At 35.6% G+C, this 21,825-nt stretch overlaps 1 protein-coding gene across 1 annotated transcript in view; it reads right to left on the bottom strand.

Annotated features, from left to right (window-relative positions):
* Window positions 1-904, bottom strand: part of LOC107018167 — a 2,861-nt gene extending 1,957 nt beyond the window's left edge. Inside the window, exon 1 of the mRNA XM_015218575.1 lies at window positions 471-904. Coding sequence (XP_015074061.1) covers window positions 471-904 — 434 coding nt within the window. The remainder of the gene's footprint in view (window positions 1-470) is intronic.
* Window positions 905-21,825: the final 20,921 nt, after the last annotated feature.

Below are 21,825 nucleotides of genomic sequence, written 5' to 3' on the forward strand. Positions count from 1 at the left end.
CCCAAGCCCTCCCCCCCCCCCCCCTTTTTGGGCACACACTGAATAAGGCATACTCAACTACTACCTGCGATAGGATATATGACTCTGACATCCAACCACTTAATAATATCCTTCTTAACTAAGTCTTGAATAGGTGGACTCAAACGTCTTTGGTGCTCAATACTTAGCTTGTGATCGGGCATGATTTGGATTTTGTGTGAAAAAATATCGGGTGGTATCCCAATAATGTCCGCAGTAGTCGAACCAATGGCTCGTTTGAACCTTTTTAACACTTCTACCAAACACTCTACTCGTTCCACATTCAAATCCAATGCAGTGATTACCCGAAAGTGTCATCTCTTCCCAATAACACATACCTCAAATGAGGTGGTAGAGCCTTAACCACTAATTTTGGGGCCTCCTCAATAGATGGTGTCGCGAGTAGATTCTCGCGATGCTTCATATCTAACACAAATTTCTTTGGTTTAAACCGAACGTCATCTCGGTCAAGTGCCGCAGCCAATGACCCATACTCCTCAATACTATCACTCTTGAAATTCATGATCACCGCCGCTAGTGCCTCAACACCAAGGCACTCTTTGATTTGTACCTCAGACGTACTCTTAACCCTATAGGATATAGTATATACCATTTGGAGCTCACCACTCTTCTTCATGGACCTAGAAATGTTAAAAGTTTCTTCTTCATTGTTTAACCTAAGCTTCGTTAGTCCTTTTTCCATGTCAACCAAGGCGCGACCGGTAGCAAGGAACGACCTCCCAAGAATATTAGGCACCTCAAACTCCACCTCATAATCAATAATCACAAAGTCAGCCGGGAATATAAATGACCCCACCTTCACCAACACATTGTGGAGTATCTCAATAGGACACTTCACTGTTCGATCGGCCATCAGGAACCGCATCGCAGTTGGCTTTGGGTCACCCAAACCCAACTTTTTGTAAATCGAGAGAGGCATGAGATTTCTTCTTGCACCAAGATCACATAGTGCTTTAGCAAAGTGTAACAACTTTATGGTAGATGGAATAGTGAAAGCACCCGAATCTTTTTTCTTTTGCACAGGAGACCTTGTAGCAATAGCACTGCAATGTTGCATTCAGACGTCATCCTCAAAACTTACCGATCTTTTCTAAGTAACCATATCTTTCATAAACTGGGCATAACCGGACATTTGTTTAAGAGCTTATATCAAAGAGAAATTAATCAAAATATATTTCAACATAGAAATAAAATGTCAGTATTTACCATCCTCATTCTTTTTTACCAATCTTTGCGGAAATGTGGTGGTGGTCTAGGAAAGGGGATCTCCTTTTGGGGTATTTTTGCTTTTTTCACAACTTTATCCATCAACTCACCATTATCTTCCACTGCCTCATTATCTTTTCTCACCTCATCTTCCACACCAGACGGCATCGGTGGATCAATGGTTTGCTTACCCCCTCGAGTAGTGACTGCCATGCAATGTCCATCATTTTTCAGATTTTGGACAGTATTGCTAGGAAGAGTACCCGATTAACGTGGGTTCACAGTAGAAGACAATTGGTCCATTTGCAACTCAAGATACTTGATTGAGATTGCATGTGCATCCACCCTTTGCCCAATATTATCCAAATAACCTCTCAACTCTTTGGTATGGTCATCACTAGCATCAAAACTCCTCATCATCTTTTGCAACATATCTTCAACTCGTGCCATACTACCTCCACCATCCTTAGGAGAAACATCCCACTTTTGAGGTTGAACATAGGGCCCACTCCGGTCGTTTTTGTTACCATAGTTACCCCGATTGAAGTTGTTGTGGCGGTTATAGTTTCCATTTCGAACATAATGACCCACTCGGTTGTAATTCCCATAGTTCCGACGTTCATTTCCTTGACCTTGACTCAAATTCTCCTGATTGGAGCCTTGGGCGTTTGGTCGTAAACCCCCCGTCTGATTATTCACTTCATAAGAATCCTCTTCATAGTAGAATTCATCTGCTAGCGGTGGTGGTTTGGTCAAATAATTCACCGTACTTACTTTTTCTGCACTTTCAGTGATATATTTCAATACCAACCCTAGATCTGTTCTCATTTGAGCCATCTCTTCACGAATCTCATCTAAGGTCGGGTTGTGTGTAGCATGAACTACAAAAGTGTTTCTACTAGTGTCCGACTTCCTAGTGCTCCAAGCCTTATTGTTGCGAGAGATTTTCTCCAACTTCTACGCAATCTCTGCATATGTGCATGCACTCACCAAAAGAACCACCTGTAATAGTGTCAAGTACTGCCTTATTATTATGATCTTGCTCCCTATAGAAGTACTCTTTCAATGACTCATCATCAATGCGGTGGTTTGAGACACTTTTCACAAAAGAGGTGAACCTATATTTCTAGTTGAGCTTTTAGAACACCGGGTAATACCGTTCTAGGAACACATCCGTCAACTGCTCCTAAGTATAGGTCGAATTATAGGGCAATTCAGTAAACCAAATTGTGGCCTCTCCCTTCAGTGAGAGAGGGAACACCCTTAATCCGATGACATCCATGTCCAAGTCTGGCCTCCCTACACAACTCTCACACACCGAACTCGGTTTGGAGATGTGAGCATGTGGATCCTTAGATGGTAGCCCCGAAAAAAAACCTTTACTAGTGAGCATCTACATCAAGCTACTATAACCACAACTGTATGACCTTGTGGTAAAGGAGGTAGGAGAAGAGGCCTATCATAATTTGTGATGTTAACATTGCCCCTATAATACTCTTGAGGGAGAGGGGCGGGAGGTTGCCTCCTCAAAGCACCATCACCAGGGTTATCCATAATCACTTGGTTGTGAGCATCAACTGGCGGAGGAAGTTGATGGTTGATCCCATCACCAGGATTAGCAGGATTCTGTGGGTCACTCATTATGCGGAATGTACAATTCAGTTCTTGATCAAATGAAAGTATTGGTTCTCCTCGATTCCGTGTACTTGACATACACTAGAGCTAGACCTGACAGACACAAAAACAAAGAGAAAAAGTAATATTAGGAAATTATTTACTAAAATTCAGTAATTGATATTAAAGTTAATCTAAAAGCCACTTTCCCCGGCTTTATTATGTTAGGGTCGATCCCACGAGATAAAATAATTTAGACTTAACTTTAATGTACGATTACCTCTATTTAGTCAAGTACTTTCTGAAAACTAGTAATAAAATGGGGGGTTTTTGTGAAACAAAAATGTTGTAATGTTGTGAAATCTAACAAGTGGCAAGAGTAAATTGTTGGTGTTTATCAAGTTATGAGATGAACTAGGGTGTTAGTTGTTACCCATAGGTTCATAACACCATAATCCTAGCTTATAACAATTCTTTCCTAAGGTTTTGCATGCAAAGTGATAAGTTATGAATCTTAAAATCCTTGGTCCAACATTGAGAGAATTTCACCCCGTATCTTTGTCCGGCTACGTGTGTCTAAGTTACTAACCCTTACCTTTTTACTTCATATTAAGCATCAGATTCGATATTTGACTTAGTTATTACCTCGCACCAATCGAAACTAGCCTATTAAATAGTATCCGATAAATCTATGTTGATAATTCTTTTCCTATTAACTACCCCCTTAGTCCGAAAAGTAGCAATAAGGTGAGTTCTAACATGTGCACTCATTAAAAAGACATCTAGACGAAAGAATTATCGTTCTATGGAATAACCTAGTTGAGAGTTGTTAATTATCTAGACTTATTTTGTTAATTACCCATGGTTCTCACAACCCTAGCTGTGAATTTAGTTACCCATTCTTATAAGAACACAATTCATATCTGTTGATTAAGAAATCATGATTTTACTTTGACAAGTTTAAAGAAAATCTAGAAATTATACTTGAAACAACAAAATTCACTTGAAAATCGATTCTGGAAACTTGAATTAATTGCCCAAGTTGCAAAGTCAAATCTCCAAGAACAAAAGTATGAAAAATAATAAAAGATCCAACCCTAAAAACAAGGTTTTACACCCTATTTATAAAGAAAGTGTTCTAAAATAAAAGGAAAACAATCAAGGAAAGTTTGTCCAAAAAATGCTGTTTCAATCAACGACTCCACTGAAGGTCCGTCGATCAAACTAAGGACCGTCGACTGCCTCCGTTAGTCCATACTTAGCATCTTATCAAAGCCTGCACGTTGCATCTTCTCTGATCCAATCGACGGACGAACAACACCGTCCGTCGAAGAACTTACAGTCCGTCGATGCATATCGTCATTCCATACTTAGCTTTTTCTTCAACACCGAGCACTGAGATATTCTCTGATCTCATCAATGATTTGCCAGGATGGTGTTTCGATCACTCGGCGGACCGTCGATCCTTCCGTATCCCCACACTTAGTTAAAATTTTCCAAGTTGCTTTCAGATGCTTGAACCTCTAGTCACGATCACCACCTATGGTCCGTCGATGGAACGATGGGTCGTCGATGGCTTCGTTGGTCACTTCTGCACTAATTTCTGCATTTCCATTTTGGAGAACTTTTCTGCAAAACACAAGTAAAAATACATTAAAATTACTACAAAAAGTCCCTAGACACACACTAAATTTAAGAAAAAAATATTGAAAGTACCATGAAACCACAGTACATCTAAGGTCAATTTTGTAAACTTTTCACTAAATATAAATTCCTTCTTTAAAATGGATGGGATGATACCAGTTTTCTTTTGAAATTAATATAATCATGCATTAGTTTCAAACATGATCGAGTACATAGAGACGTCCTAATAAGACAATTATATACAAAGTCATATGGTACACATTTTTTAGCTTGATTTTGGTGTGGCAGTAGAAACATATTTATGAGGTTGAATAGACAAAAACATTTTCTTGAAATCACCTCAACATTTTCATTCATAATAGTGATCTATATGGTATAGTTTGAACTTCGAGGTTGATTTTTAAAATTGCGATCATATATTTTATCTTTTTTATTCTTTTATGATAAAAATAGTTGTATGTCCTTTTATAATATATCCTTTTTTTTCTTAGACATAACAAACCTTCAGAGAATGTTTTATTTTATTCAAATAGTAAGAAGACAAGAGACCTCATTTTCGTGGTTTCATGTGTGTTTCTGCAAACAACTTCCAAAACATATATATGTCTCGATTGTACTACTTTAGATCTATTTGTTTCTGAGCGCTTAATATTTTTAAATAAATGAAATTCATGATGGATTCTAGGTACATTTTTGTCATAACCCGCAAGGTAATTTTTGAAAATTTTTATAAAATTACCATTTTACCACTCCCGATAGTTTTCGCGGGTTATTTATGAATGGTCGATGAAGTTGGTTAAATGTTTTTTGAAGTATTTGATAATTATACTTAATTAATTGATGGGTAATGGTTATATATAATAATGAATCTGTTGGACCATATATATTTAAGGTCTTATTTTCTACAAAATTATTGTGTTGCTTTGCTAAGGTTCTCTATTCGACGCGTCCAATTATTATCACCACTGCCAAACGTCTTTATTATTGCAAGTTCAAATTAATGCTACTCTAGAATTTCTCTTTGATGCCATGAATACTTAGTAAATTTATATGTATTGAAGGGATAAATCTTTAATTCAACTAGCCACACGTTGAGATTACTCTATAATAGAATTGATTACTACACTTGTATAATTAATTAATTTATATTTTAATAGGTTCTTGTCATAGAAACTAGGAAACAATTAAGTGGATTTTGATTTAGAAGAATGGAAATAGTTAATCTATAGGTCCTTTTTGAAAATGGAGAACAATGGTGTTAATGACCAATCATAATGTAATGGTTAAGGTCATGATTAGTCAATGATAATAAATTAATTAATAGAAATGTATGGTGCTTCAATAAAAGTTTTGAAACAGTAAGTGTTCTCGTTTGTTTTGTTTGTAATTTACTTCGCTATATCTGTGATGTTCTGGTTTGATATATTGGTATAAATAATTAAATATTAGATGTATGGTATATTGAATATTCATTCAAAGTATGACCAGCTTAATTAAATTTATTAGTAGTGTCGTATATTCTAGGACTAGTTGTTAGCAAATAAGCTGATAATGGTGCATTACTTTCTAGTTGTGTTTTTGTTAGTAATTAGTTGTTTAGTTAATATAAGTAGTGGTCATTTAGTGACTTAATAGTTTGTTAATTTAAGTCTATATAAAGTTGTAAAACTTCAACGTACAATTCTCTTAACCTTTGAACCTCTGTTTCTTCCTAAAATTTTCCTTTCTATTTAAGCCAACACCTTTGGTATTAGAGTCATGTAAATTAATGGCAATGCATTGAGTGTAACAAAACCACTCATTCCGATCTTCTAGGGAGAAAGCCACAAATTCTGGAGTATTCATATGCAAATAATACTCAAATATCAAAATCTCTAGGACTTGGTAGAACGAGGATTTGCACATCCTGATAAAGAAAATAGATGTGACAGTAAGAAACAAGATGCTAAAGAAATGACTTTATCCAGCAGTAAGTTCATGATAGCCACTTTTCATGGATCGACGCAGTAACCACGTAAAAGTAAGGTTGGTCCATTCTGCAGTAGGACTTTCAAGGTGATTGAAAGGTCATTGTGATGAGATTGTTATCACTTCGGCATGAATTTGAAACCTTGATAACAAAAAATGGAGAATCGATTGTTGATTTCTTGTCTAGAATAGTGGCAATTGTCAGCAAAATTTTATCATGTGGCGAGAAAATTACTGATCAAACGATTGTTAAGAGATACTACGAAGCTTGACTCCATAATTAAATCATGTAGTTGCTTCTATAGAAGACTCTAAGGCTCTATCATTTTTTTCCTTTATCGAATTTATGGGATATCCTCAAGCCCATGATGAGACTCAATCGATCTATTGAAAATTATTAAGATAAAACATTCCCAGTGAAGGAAGCAACAACCAAATATGGTGAGAACAATGGTCCAGCAAGCACAAGTCGAGGAAGAGGAGGACTCTGTTTGGTCGAGGTCGTGGATATAAAAGAGGCAGAGGAAGGAATGATGGCATAAGCAGTCCAATAAGCAAAGTAACACAAAGAATGACATTCAATGTAATTATTGTCAGCACTACAGACATATAAAGGCTAATTGCACATATAAAGATCAGTAAATAAACTTTACAGCAATAGAAAATTTGGAAGAGAATTATCTCTTTATGGCTTGCATTAATACATAACATAACCAAAGTGATGTTTGTTTTGTAGATAGTGGTTGTTCATATAATATGACAAGCACCAAATCTTTGTTCTAGGAGATAAAGTAGAAGCAAAAGAAAAAGGTGCAGCTTGTCAACTGAAAAGAGATACAAGGTGAAGGAAAATGCATTGTGGGTATTGACACCAGCCACGACATAGTAAATATGTTGAACATCATTTAGTTTATACCTAATTTAGGATACAATTTGTGTAGTGTTGGAAAACCATTGTCCAATGGACATTCTCTTTCGCTTGTTGACGATGTTTGTGTAACAACAAAGAAGAATTCAGGCAAAAAGGTCCGCATCACTATGATGTCAAACAAGATGTTTCTGCTGTATGTTTCCAACATGAAATGCTTTATGCTTGTTGCAAGTGCAAATGATGAGTCGAAGTTGTAGTATTTGAGGTATGGTCACCTCAATATAAAGAACCTCAAATTGCTAGTTGAAAAAGTTATAGTTCTTGGACTACCAAAAATTGAATATATTGAATTGTGTGAAGGGTGCATTTATGGAAAACAAATTTGGAAGTCTTTTCCTTTTGGAAAAGATTGAAGGGCTTCAAAGTGTTTTGAATTAATACATGTTGATTTATGTGAACCTATGCATACTAGATCTTTTAGTGGTAGTCGTTATTTTCTCTTATTTACAAATGATGGTAGTCGCATGAATTGGGTCTATTTCTTAGAAACAAAATTAGAAACATTTCAAAAATTCAAGTACTTCAAACCCCAAATTGAGAAGCAAAGCGGTCTGTGCATAAAGACTTTTCACACAGATAGAGGCGCAAATTCTTGTCCAAGGAGGTTAATCTTTTTTTCTGAGGAAAATGGCATTCATAGGTAGCTGACAAAACCTTATACTCCGGAGAAAATGTCGTTGTTGAGCAAAACAATCGCACTATGGTGGAGATGGAAAGAAGCATGTTACAAGCGAAGGGAGTTCCTAATCAATTTTGGTCTCAAACTGTAACGACATCAGTCCATTTATTGAATTTTTCTCCAATAAAGTTTGTTATGTCTCAAACTCCATTTAAATCTTGGAAGGTTAAAAAACCATTGTAATTTATTTAAGAATTTTTTGTTGTACTGCTTAGGCTTTTGTAAATTCCTAATTTCGTCATAAGTTGGATGAAAAAATTGAAAATTGTGTTTTTATTGGACACTGAACACAATCTGCATATAGACTTTATAACCCTCTTACTATTAAGATTTTAATTAAAAGGGATTTAGTATTTGATAAAACTTCAAGTTGGAATTCGAGTGGAAGCAACGATAAGATGAAATTACAAATTCCTATGCCTACTGGAACAACTTTTGATGCAATTCAGCAGCCAACTACTACAGCTACAACAACCGGTTCTAGTACCACTTCTCTAGATTTATATTTTTCAACTTCAGGGAGCAGAAACACTTCATCTACTACTCTTGAAGAGTCTTCAGATGAGCCAATTCCATTAAGAATATCAAAAAGGCTTAAAAAGTTGAACCCCGAGTAGGCCAATGACATGTATACTACTTGTCAATACTCTTTTGAAACGTCAAATCCTACACTTTATGAAGAAGCGACTAAAAAGGAAGAGTAGAGTAGAGCAATTTTAGAAGAGATGAAATCTATTGAAAAGAATGGCACATGGGAGATGGCGGAATTACCAGAAGACAAAAATGCAATTGGTTTGAAATGGGTGTTCAATACAAAGTTTTTAGTGAATGGGCCCCAGTAGAAGGATAAATCTCGTCTTTTGACAAAAGGATATGCACAACAATATGGTATTGATTCTAAATACACAATTTCTCCAGTTGCACAATTTGAAATTGTTAGACTTGTTCTAGCATTGGTTGCGTAGTCACGATAGCTAGTTTATTAATTTGATCTCAAGTAGGCATTTCTAAATTGAGACCTACAAGAAGAGGTCTACATAGAACAACCAAATGGTTTTATAAAGAAGGGTGATGAAACAAAGGTCTACAAACTAAAAAAAGGCATTGTATGGTTTGAAGGTAGCCACTCGAGTGTGATGTAGCAAAATCAATGGTTATTTTAAGAGAAAGGGATATATGAGGAGTGATGATGAACCCACATTGTATGTAAAGAAAAACGATAATGCTATCATCATTGTTTGCCTTTATGTTGGTGATATCATTTATTCTAGCTCTTCTATTTCTCTGGTTGATGAATTTAACTCTCAAATGATGAATTAGTTTGAGATGTCAAATATGGGGTTATTACATTATTTTCTTGGACTTGAAGTCCATCAACCTGAAGATTAAATAGTTCTTTCACAAAGGAAATGTGCCAAGGACCTTTCCATTAAGTTTAGTTTGCTTAATTGCAAGCCTTCTTCCACACACCTATAAATTTTGGTGACAACTGTAGCTTAAGGTTGGAGCAGAGATGGATGATGCTAGAAGTTTCAGAAGCATGGTTGGACGTTTAATTTACCTAACCCATACTCATCGTGATATTGCATTCTTTGTTGGTGTTATATCCAGGTTTATGCAACAACCTTCAAAGGTTCATTTTAGATAAGCAAAAAGAGTTATGCTTATGTCGCTGGAAGTATGGACTACGGGATTTGGTATTCACAAGTGTCTAACTTCAGATTATGTGGGTTCACGATAGTGACCATTGATGTGAGGCTAAACATACATACATTTAATCATTATTTGTCTCACATTTATTATTTATATTTTTCCTTTTTGAGCATGAATTTTATAGATTGTGCTAAATAGTGTATTTTATTTGTAGGAGTAAAATGGTGTAAAGTTGAAGAAGTTTGGAGATACAACGAATTAAACATGAAAGATTGAAGAAGGAAATCAAGCAGGAAACTTAATGGATTAAATTGAATATAATAATATATAAACTTACAAAGTGCCTTGCAATTAAACTTGATCCATGTGGCACAATTGAAGCGACACTGAGGTGGCACAGTTCAACTGGAATTCAATTCTGTTTGGGTTTTGATTTACCAATTTACTTTGGACTCAGTAATTTTATTTATGGTTTTTCACATCTAAAAATAGTCCATAAAAATAATTATTTGGGGGAATCTAGAGGAGGTACTTTGCAAGAGAAGTTGCTAATACTTTTTGGGGTTCTTTTCTTCTGCTTATTTTCTTAGAGATAAGTGGCTAAAACCCTTGTTCTAGGGATTTATCTACGAATTGAATGTTGATTATTAATGTCATTTTGGATTAATTCTTTGTTGTCATTATAAGTTACTTCTATATTCTTGTTTTTGTATTTCGTGCTTGATCACCATGGAGATAAATCTATTGTCTAATCTTAGAATCGAGATAGGAGAGGTTAGATAGACCAGATAATATAGAGAGCTCGATCATAATTAGATTGAGGTGATTTATGTTTAGGAGTGAAGTTCGGACGAATAACTTACTTGGTTATGAAATAGGATGAAATGTAAATGGTAGCAATTAGTTACTTATCCCCACTCAACAATGTAGTTAGGTATCTTATTGGAGTAGGTGACGAGAGTTGTGTAGCCCGACTCATATAATTAACTCTATAAACCAATAACTTGATAACTAAAATCAGTTCTAAGCCAAAAATATGATATACATGAAATTCAATATATGTTGCAGCCCTGAGATTTTCCAATTATTGTAAGTAAATTTATTATTTTGTTCTTGCATTCTTCTTTTTTGGCTCTCTTAATTAAATAATTACACCAATATAATTTAGTAAAAAAAGTTAATTGACAAGTCCTTTGGGATCGATAATCTAGTTCTTTTAAGAGCTATTATATTACTTGTGCGACCACATACACTTGCATATGCAATTAGGAGCAACAACTATGCTGGTTCATTGTATGATAGACGAAGCATTTCAGCACATATATTTACTCTTGGTTCAGGAGTAATATATTGGAGCTCAAAGAAGTAAGCTACACCAACCTTATCCAGATTTGAAGCTGAGTACATTGCAACTATTTCAGCCACTTGCCAAGCTATGTGGCTAAGAAGTATGTTAGCATAATTTCAACATAAGCTAGAAAGTGCAACATAGATATATTGCAACAAAAAACATCAATATCCATGACAAGAATCCACATTTTCATAGTAGAAAGAAGAACATTGATGTTCACTTCCATTTTATTCTTTATTTGATTGCAAAGGAGGATATTGTATTGAAGCATTGCAACACTCATAAGCAATTCGCTCATGTAATTATGAAGTCTATGGCAGTGGACAAGTTTGTATATTTGAGGGTTTGCTTGGTGTATGTAACTTTGAGTCAAGGGGTAATATTTAAGACTAATTCAAAGTATGACCAGGTCAATTGATATTGTTAGTAGAATCCTATATTCTAGGGCTAGTTGTATTTTTGTTAGTAATTAGTTGTTTAGTTAATGAAAGTAATGGTCATTCAGTGACTTAGTAGATCGTTATTTTATGTTTGTATATAGTTGTACTTTTCACTGATTTTATATACTGAAAAATCGGAAAGTGTTAAGCATACAATTTTCCTAACCTTCGATCCTCTCTTTCTCCTTAAAGTTTTGGAGACTATTACTCCGACATGGTATTATGTCAATACCATTAGATTATAATATTGGAGGAACTCTTACTTGATACTTGACCTGAAATATGGAAGATATGATCGTTGAAATGTTAATTAGCATCAAGATTTAAGAACTTGATCATAAGTTTCATTGAATTTTTAGGTCAAGGATAAAGACATAGTAATGTGGGTCTTGTTAATTTTGAAATATTATGGTGAATATGTACATGAATAGATTGCATTATTTTGAAATCTCAACGAAAAGAGAAGACTCAAGTCCCGTAGTGATTATTCGGTTATTTGCAGCTAGTGGATTTCTAAACCCTTGTTAAGTGCATAGAATCATATATTTCCTTGTGGTATGTGTTGGGGAGAAATGAGAATTGGTGATGGGTAGACTTGTCCATATTGAATAATTCTAATGATGAAAGAGGGGTAGTACAAAGCATTGTGATTAATTGTTGGTGTATAATGTGTTGAGAATGGTTTTGAAAGGCTTATTGATTTATTTTTGATGTTGTATCATGATTGTATTATTATTTAAATAAATTCAATTTTATAGATAGTTATTATACTTGGCATTACATTTCATTGCTTTGCACAACTTTATCATTGATGAAGTTGATGTTTTGAGTGTCTTTTTATGAAAGTTATGATTGATGAATATTGACTTAAATATTTAAGATATATATTTGTTACAGTGCTGGTGTTGAGTTGTGTGTTCTGTAAACTGTGAATTGTTAGGTTGGTCTGATTTTATGCAGGTTATATTTGTGATTGATGAATATTAAGCTTGTTGTTGAGAATATTTAATTGTTACAGTGTTTATGTTGAGTTGCTTGCTATATAAGTTGTGAAATATAAGGTTGGGCTTGTCTGATACAGGTTGTAGTTGTGGAGGTTTGGTTGGGGTGTAAGGATTACTCGAATTCTATTCCCTTCGCTTATGTCTAGAGGTTTACTTCATGAGTATTATGTGGTTTTGTACTCACCCATTGCAATTACATTTTTTTGCAGTTTACTAGCCCGTTTGTGATATTTTCTCTTCTCCTTGTTTGAGGATTCTTCTAGAGGTTTATGAGGCACTTACTTGTTATTTCAGTGGACCTTCTTCCTCCTTAATTATAATCTTGTTCTGTTCTAGAAACAATGTCATTTAAGACTTGTGGTTTACTTCAATTTTGTTATAATACATTAGAGGCTTGTACACATACAATGTTTTTGGAGTTATATTTTTAAGTTGATTATAAATTTCTGCATATTATCGTGAAGGCTGGATTTTTGACTGACTTGTCTTGTTGGGATAAGACGAGTGTTATCACGTCCATTTTTGAGTTGTAAAATTTTCTTCTTGAAATTCTAGAGAAATAACAAGTAAAAGTTAATCTAGAATTTTAAGTGAGTTTGAGGGAGATAATTTTTGTCACGTCTGGAGCCTACACCCTGGACGTGGACGGCACTCGACGGCCATCGTTGGCCCCCAAGTGAAGCCTTAGCCTGGCTTACATAACTCAGCGGAAGACTCAAATCAACTCAATCAAGGAATAAAGCATGTTTAGAAGGAACACTTAATAAAATAATCTGGCCAAAATAAAACTTAATGCTCAAAAATTGAACATATGAAGTTATAAAACACAAGAGACTCTAAAACTGAATGACTAACTCTCTATGTATCTATTAAGCCTCTAATAACTGAAATAATTGTGGGAAAGAACTACAACACCCTAATAAACTAAGCTAGAAAAAAAATAAAGAGATGTCCTCCAGACTGCAAAGAGGCTCACCAAGGTACTGCGGAGTGCTCGACTAATTAAGGGTTCGCTGCATGCTGATCCTGGTTACCTGCATCATAAAATGATGCAGGCCAACTGACATCAGTACATTGAATGTACGAGTAAATGAGTTGAATAAATAAACGACGAGTTAAGCTTGAGGGGATTAAGATGAACTTACCTTGTCTCACTCAATTAAAGAATATGCTTAACTCAATGTATGTATATAAAACAATTTAAAACACATGCAATATATATTTAAAGCTTGTAAAATAGTCAAACAACTTAGTTCGTTAAACAAATGCATTAACAAACCCAACTTTACTTATATTCAAAAGTAATCTAACTTTTGTGGGAGATTCTCTAACCAACAATCATCACTTTGAGCCCAAGTGATGATACAAAGTTTTACCTCATGTTGCACAAAGGACCATCCTATACCTTTCCATCACTATAGGGCCTTACTTAGCATAGTGGATCCACTAGATAAACTTATGTGATCATCTAAAAAGTATGACCCGTCAATTCACATGATGATTCATGGTTTACATGGAGACTTGAGTTAACTATGAACTCTCATCCGGATATAGGTGCTCAATACTACTCCCAAAACATGCTTTAGCTCATACTTTTAATAAAACCTTCTTCCTTTAGGTTCAGAAAATTTACTAAACCCTTTAGCATTAAAATTCCCTTTTTTGGAATCAGTGTTCCCCCTTTAGTTCAAACTCTTTTGAAGCTCTTATTTCCTTTCAACTTAAATGTGAAACATTTATAAACCTTCAGGAATACTTACTTCCCTTATAGATTTTGAGAAATGAACTCAACTCTTGCTCTTTTCTTAACTTGTAACTTAGCTATTACGGAATACTTAGTCCCCTTGTATCTTATGAGAATTTATCTCAACTCTTTACTCTTTTTTCGAATGGTAACTTGAGAATTAAACCAAAGGTAAATTATTGATTAAGACTCTTTGAAAACTTTAAGAACTTACTTTGACCTTCTTCTTACTTTTAAACTTTACTCCTAACTTCCTTGACTATGATCTTAACTTTCCTTAAATTGGATTATGGATACAAGGATCATGATCTCATATTTATGGATGATTTCATGATGTTTAGATGTACTTTAGAATGTTTGAGTCAACTAGGAAATGACATGTGCATCAATTAGGAATTAGTACCAAAAGATAGGGAAAGAACGGGGTTTTAAAAAGTCTTGGGGTTCTGAAAGGCCCGGAGCGCCAGAGCTTGACGGACAGACATTGTCCTTAGGCACTCAGGCTGTCTCGGCGTGCCAGGGCCTGATGGATAGAGTCTATCACAAGCACTCTAGTAGGTGCAGTGCCCCAGAACCTATCACACGGTGTTTTCCAATTTTTCTTCTATGATTTTCAATTCTAAAACTCCCAAACTTCCATGGAATCCACCCCAAACACTTAGGATTTTTAAATAATTCATTACCCTATAGATAAGACCCAAAAGTAGTAAAAAAAACATGAATCAAATCTACTTGTGATACACTACAATTCAACGAACAAGAATTTAACGAATGTTAATTAAGAAATTCCATATTTATAATTTCATATACTCTAACTTGATGAATTGAAACAAATTGGGTGTGGGTGAAAGGACCCAACACCGAATGATCTCACATAACTCGTTAGGGATAACCCCCAACGAATTGCACGCAACGATCTTGGCGTTTTTGGACAATTCTTGATCTCTTATCTTCTTTTCTCTTTTCTCCGAAGCCCTAAGTGTTCTTAGTTCTTCTAAAACTGATTTGCGACTTGGTTTTACCCCTAGCATTACCTAAAACAAATTAGGAAATAATAGAGTGAAAAGACAACTTAACCATTACTAAAATCCGGATTGGATTTTCCTCAACTTAACAACTCAACTTCAGAAAGACATATCTCCCTCAAACCACATTGGATTTTTGTAAACTCAGCGACATTGGAATGATCCTCCCGAGGGATTTCCAACCATGTACAGACTCATCAAAACTCCTCCTGGTATGGAAGTTATGACCATTTGAAAATGACCAAAACTCACTTTTGAAAACTGGAATTTGTTAGATTTCCCTACTTATGCTAAAAAATTGATTATTTCTTGTTTCTTAGCTTATTCTTAGTTTGTTCAAGTTGCGAGATGTTACAATATTTCCCCCTTGGGAACATTCTTCATCAAATGAGAGCTCTTTAACTAAGCTGAGGGTAGTAACCTCATTTCAACACTCAACAAACAAAAGCAAGTAATAACATGCTTGTACATAGCCTTATAAAGTGCTACGAAGAGAATTTCGTAACTTATTCCACATTCTCTCCGGATTCAAAGAGACGTGAATGTATCTTCTTCATATCCTCCTCAACTTCCCAAGTCGCTTCTTCAATGAATTTGTTCCTCCAAAGGACCTTGATTGAAGCAATTTCCTTTGTCCTCAATTTGACAACTTTACGATCCTATATATGAATCAGAACTTCTTCATAGGATAGGATTATCCTTAACACAACATTCTCTTTTAGTACTATCAATGAAGGATCACCCAACTACTTCTTCAACAATGAAATATGGAATAACGGATGAACCGCTGCTAACTCTTGGGGTCGATCTAAATTATAATCCACATCGCCCACTCTCTTGGAGATGCTATAAGGTACAATACACCGGGGACTAAGTTTTCCCTTCTTACCGAACCTTATAACACCTTCATTGGTGAAACTTTCAGATATACCCAATCATCCATCTTATACTTTAATGGCCTTCTTCTAACGTCAGTGTAAAACTTTTAGTAACTTTGTGCCATCTTCAATCTTTATTGAATCACTTTCACTTCTCCATAGCTTCGTGGACTAGATCTAGTACTATCTACCCTGCTTCGCCAACTTCAAATCACCCGATAGAAGATATGCATCTTCTCCATAAAGAGATTCATAAGGAGTCATTTGGATGCTCAAATGGTAGATGTTGTTGTTAGTGAACTCAATGAGAGGTTTGTGGTCATCCCAACTCCCCTTGAAGTCAATCACACAAGATCTCAACATATCTTCTATGGTCTGGATGGTACGCTCTGCTTGTCCATCTGTCTGAGGATGAAAAGCAGTACTCAAAATCACCTTTACACCAAAACCTTTCAAGAAAGATTTCTAGAACTGTGTAGTAAATTGTGCACCTCTATATGAAATAATGGAGATAGAATTTCCATGCAGTCTTACCACCTCTTAAATGTACAACTTAGGATAATCCTCTGCTGAATAGGTAGTCTTTACTGGCAACAAATGGGATTTGTCATTCTATCGACAATCACCCAAACAGAGTTATGATGATTAAGAGATCCTGGCAAGCATGTGATGAAGTACATGTTTATCATCTCCCACTTCTATTCCGAAAGTTCTATAGTCTGAGCCAACCCTCAAGCCTTTGGTGCTTTACTTTCACTTCCTGATAATTTGAGCACTTGGCAACAAACTCAACAATATCTTTCTTCATACCTTCCCACCAATACACCTCTCTAAAATTGCGGTGCATCTTGGTGGAACCCGGATGGATGAAATATCTAGAACTATGAGCCTTCTCCAAGATCCTCTCTTGGAGTCCATCCACCTTAGGTACACATAATCTACCTTGGTATTTCAGCACACCATCTCCCCCTTGTTCAAAAGACAATACTCTTTGCTTATGGATACTTGCCTTCAAATCAAGCAAAATGGGATCTTGGACTTGCTTATCTTTTACCTGTGAATCTAATGATGACTCATCCCCATTGGTCATCACTATGCCTCCTTCCATAGAATCCATAAGTCTGACTCCCGGGCGCGCAAGTCTGTGCAAATTCTAAGCTAACTCTCTCTTTTGTTCTTCAACATGGGTGATACTACCACATTAGCCTTACCTGGGTGGTAAAGAATACTCATGTCATAATCCTTGAGTAATTCCAACCAAATTGAGTTCTTTCTGAGTGAACACATAGTAGAGGCTCTTTTGGTCATTGAATATGTTAACATGAACACCATACAAGTAGTGGCACCAAACCTTCAAAGCAAACACTACTGCAGTCAATTATAAGTCATGAGTTGGATAACTCTTCTCATTGAAGGTCTTGAGGCATAAGCTATAACCTTGCCATTCTCCATCAACACACAACCCAAACCAACTCTTGATGCATCACAACACACCACAAAACCTTGACTACCCTCTGGTAAGCTCAAAACTGGAGCGGTAGTCAATATCTTTTTCAACTCTAGGAAGCTTTTCTCACAGGCTTTAGACCATTGAAACTTGATTGTCTTCTTAGTTAGATTGGTCAAATGAGACGATTTAGATGAAGAACCTTCAGCAAATCTCCTATAATAACTAGCTAAACCCAAGAAACTCCTTATATGTGTTGGAGACGTGGGTCTAGGCCAAATCTAAATTGCCTCTATCTTATGAGTATCAACTTTAATCCCATCACCAGAAGCTATGTGGACCAAGAATGCCATAGAGTTAAGACAAAACTCGCACTTGGAGAACTTGACATGTAGCTCCTTATCTTTCAAAGTTTGCAGGATAATCCTGAGGTGACTAGCATGATCTTCTTCATTCCTTGAACAAACCAGTATGTCATCAATGAAAACGATCACAAACAAATCTAAATAAGGTTTGAAGACTCTGTTCATGAGATCCATGAATGATGTAGGTTCATTCGTCAACCAAAGGACATAACCCAAAAATTATAATGTCCATAGCTTATTCTAAAACTTGTCTGCGGAATATCATATTCCCTAACTTTCAACTAATGATAGCCTGATCCTTCACACCCCGAGCCTATACCCTGGACGTAGCCGGAACTCGCAGACCATTGCTTGCCGCAAGAGAACCCTTGACCTGACTTACTTAACTCAGATGAAGACTTAACTCAAGAACTAACTTTAAACTAATACATAGCCCAAAATGGAAACTCAAGTCTTAACGTTTGCAAGAGATATGAAAAGACTAAAGAACTAACTCTATCTATCTATGAAGCCTCAAAATTAAATATGGATGTTGGGAAAGGACCCCCAATCATTCTAACAACTGAAAACTGAAAGAAAATAACTGAAAGGTAAATATGTCATGCGGAGTGAAGGAAGGTTCACCAACTAAATCTGAGCTTCTCACTGGATCAACGGTGCACTGGAATGTCTATCCTAGTTACCTGTGTCAGCATCATAGTACGATGTAGGACAACTGGCATCAATACATTAAATGTACGAGTATGTGAGTTGGAATACTAAAACAACATAGGCTTGAAAAGGAGTAAGAAAGAACACTGACCTTGACTATGCTCATCTCATGAATAACACACTCATTATGACTACTCATTTCATTATATAGCAGTTTAAACACATGTGCAATATAAAGAAAAGTTGTTTAAAACATGATTTTCAACTATGTATATGCAAGGATTCCATTGTATAAAATGTAAGTAAAAATACAAAATAATCTGATGCAAACCCATAATCATAATAATAAAGAAAATATATCATTCTTCCTCTAAAAGTCTACTCGTGCAATGCATGAATGAAGTCCCATACCCCATTCATACTAAGTAGAACCTCTTATGAAATCATGAAACTACTACAGTGGGAGTTTCTCTAACCGACAACCATCACTTAATAGTTATACTGATGATACAATGTTTCACCTCAGGCTGCCAAGAACCGTCCTAAACCTAACAAAGTGTAGGACCTAAACTGCCTAATTGATCCACTAGTAAACTTTGAAAAGGATTCATCAAAAAAATATGACCCTTTTCTACCCATGGTGGATACATGGTATTTATGGAGACTTGATTTAATCTAAAAGTCACATCCCCACACCAATGCTCAATACTACTCCCAAAAATATACTGGCTCTTATGTTTTTAAAACATACTGATTTTGTTGTTGAGATTAGTGCTCAAAACATAAATATTAAAATAATCTCTCTTGGAAATCATAGTTTCCTTGCTTGGTTAATTTTATAAATAAATTAAAACTCTTTTCTGAAAACTAGCCTGAAGTCTCTTTGGAAAACTTTGATTCCTTGTTTAAATGTGAAAATATTTCAAGATCTCTTCAGGGATACTTAGTCCCCTATACTTTTGAAGAAAAGACCTTCAACTTAACTCTGTACTCTTTACTCTTTACATAGCTTGAAAATTGAGTTTTGAAATGACTCTCCGGGAAATACTTAGTCCCCTTATATTTCTTTAGAGGATGAGCTTCAACTCTTTAGGAAAATAATTAGCTCCTCATACTTCTTTGGAGGAAAGATTTCAAATTTTACTCTTTCTTTAACTCTATAGTTGAGCCTTAAAACAAAGTTAAAACATTTAAATAAGACTTTTGGAACTTTAAGAAACTTTACTTTGTCTTACTTCTTAACTCTTAGCTTCTTCGACTGTGATCCTAACTTTCCTTGAATTATATTATGGATTCAAGGTTCATGATCTCAAGGTTCATGATGTTTGGACATACCTTAGAGTGTTGGAATCAACTAGGAAATATGGGTACATAAATTATGAACTAGTACGAAAAAATGGGGAATTAATGGGGTTAACTGGTGTCCTTGACGCTCTGAGAGGCGTGGGACACCAGGTCTTAAACATCAGAGGACTTTTTGGGGCTCTCTGGATGGCGTGCCGCCCCAAAAACCTATGGACAGACATTGTCCTATGGGGCTAGGGGAGGCACGGCTCCCCAAGGCCCTATAAACGCGCGTTTCGACTTTCCTTTTCTATTTTTCAACTCTAAAACTTCCAATATTCCATGGATATTCCCCCAAAAACTTAGGATCACTAATATACTCAATAATCAATAGTTTACTCATAAAATATCCCAGGAACACGAACCAAATCAACTAGAACATGCTACTACCCATTCAATCAAGAATTTGATAATTGTTCATTAAAATATCAATGTTCATTAATTCAATCTACTCTAACTTGCTGAATTAAATAAAATTGGTGTGTGGGTGGAAGAACACAACACAGAAATGTCTCACATACCTTAAAGCGATCACCCCCGATGAAATTCACGAAACGACTTGGCTTTCTTGCTTCTTGTTCTCTTTTCTCCTCTTCTTTTCTCTTCTCTCAAAACCCTAACTTGTTTTCTAAAAGCGTGAATTGAATAATATCATTTTGGACCCCAATTTATTACCCAAAATCAAACTTTAATAATTGGGTTAGGAAAATAAAACTTTGCCTTTCCAAATCTGGATTGGACTATCACTAATCGAACAACCTAACTTTCGAAAGGCACATCTCACTCATATAGAATTGAAATCACGCAAAATAGGTGGCATTGGAAAGATCTCTCCAAGGGCCTTCGAAACATATCTTGAAATATATCTAACTGATTCTGATCTAGGAGTTATGGACGTCCAAAGTTGACCAAAACTCACTCTTTCATAACTTAAGAAATTTTCCTAATATTAATTCTTCCCAGAACTTACTATTTCAACTTTATAGCTTCAGCCTAGCTATCTCAATATACGAGATCTTGAGTGATCTGAGGTCAATCTTGGAAAAGCAAGAAGCACCTTTAAGTTGATAAAAAAGATCATCTATCCTTGAAAGATGATATTTATTCTTGATGGTTACCTTATTCAATGAGCGGTAGTCTATACACATCCTAAGGAAACCATCCTTCTTCCTTACAAACAAAATCGGAGCACCCCAAGGTGAGACACTTGGTCGAACGAAGCCTTTATCTAAAAAATCTTTCAATTGCTCTTTTAACTCTTTTAACTCTGTTGGTACCATCTTGTATGGAGGAATAGAGATAGGACGAGTATCTAGGAAGACGTATATGTCGAAGTATATCTCTCTTTTAGGAGGGACTCCAGGTAGATCATCAGGAAAGACTTTTTGGAAACTCACTGACTATAGACACTTTCTGAAGGGAAGGTACGTCAACACTTGAGTCATTAACTCAGACTAAGTGATAGATACACCACTTTGAAAGTAACTTTCTCGCCTTAAGGTATGGAATGAAATGACCCTTAGGCACTGCATAACTAGTAGTCCACTCTATGAATGCTCATTAAGAATTTGAAACTTGACAACTCGAGTTATGAAGTCTATTGATGCATAATATACATGGAGCCAGTTCATACCTAGAATGACATCAAAATTTATCACGTCTAACTCAACTAGATCATGGTGCTCTTGTGATTGATGGGAAAAGGACAATCATGATAGACTCTTTCCGCTAGAATATACTCCCCAACCGGTGTAAAAACACATAAGGATTCACAAAGTCTTTCAAGAAGAATCTCAAATTGATTTGCAATATAAGGAGTTACAAAGGATAAACTTGATCTTG

This window comes from Solanum pennellii, chromosome 1 (assembly GCF_001406875.1).
Source record: "Solanum pennellii chromosome 1, SPENNV200".
Classification (NCBI taxonomy): domain Eukaryota; kingdom Viridiplantae; phylum Streptophyta; class Magnoliopsida; order Solanales; family Solanaceae; genus Solanum; species Solanum pennellii.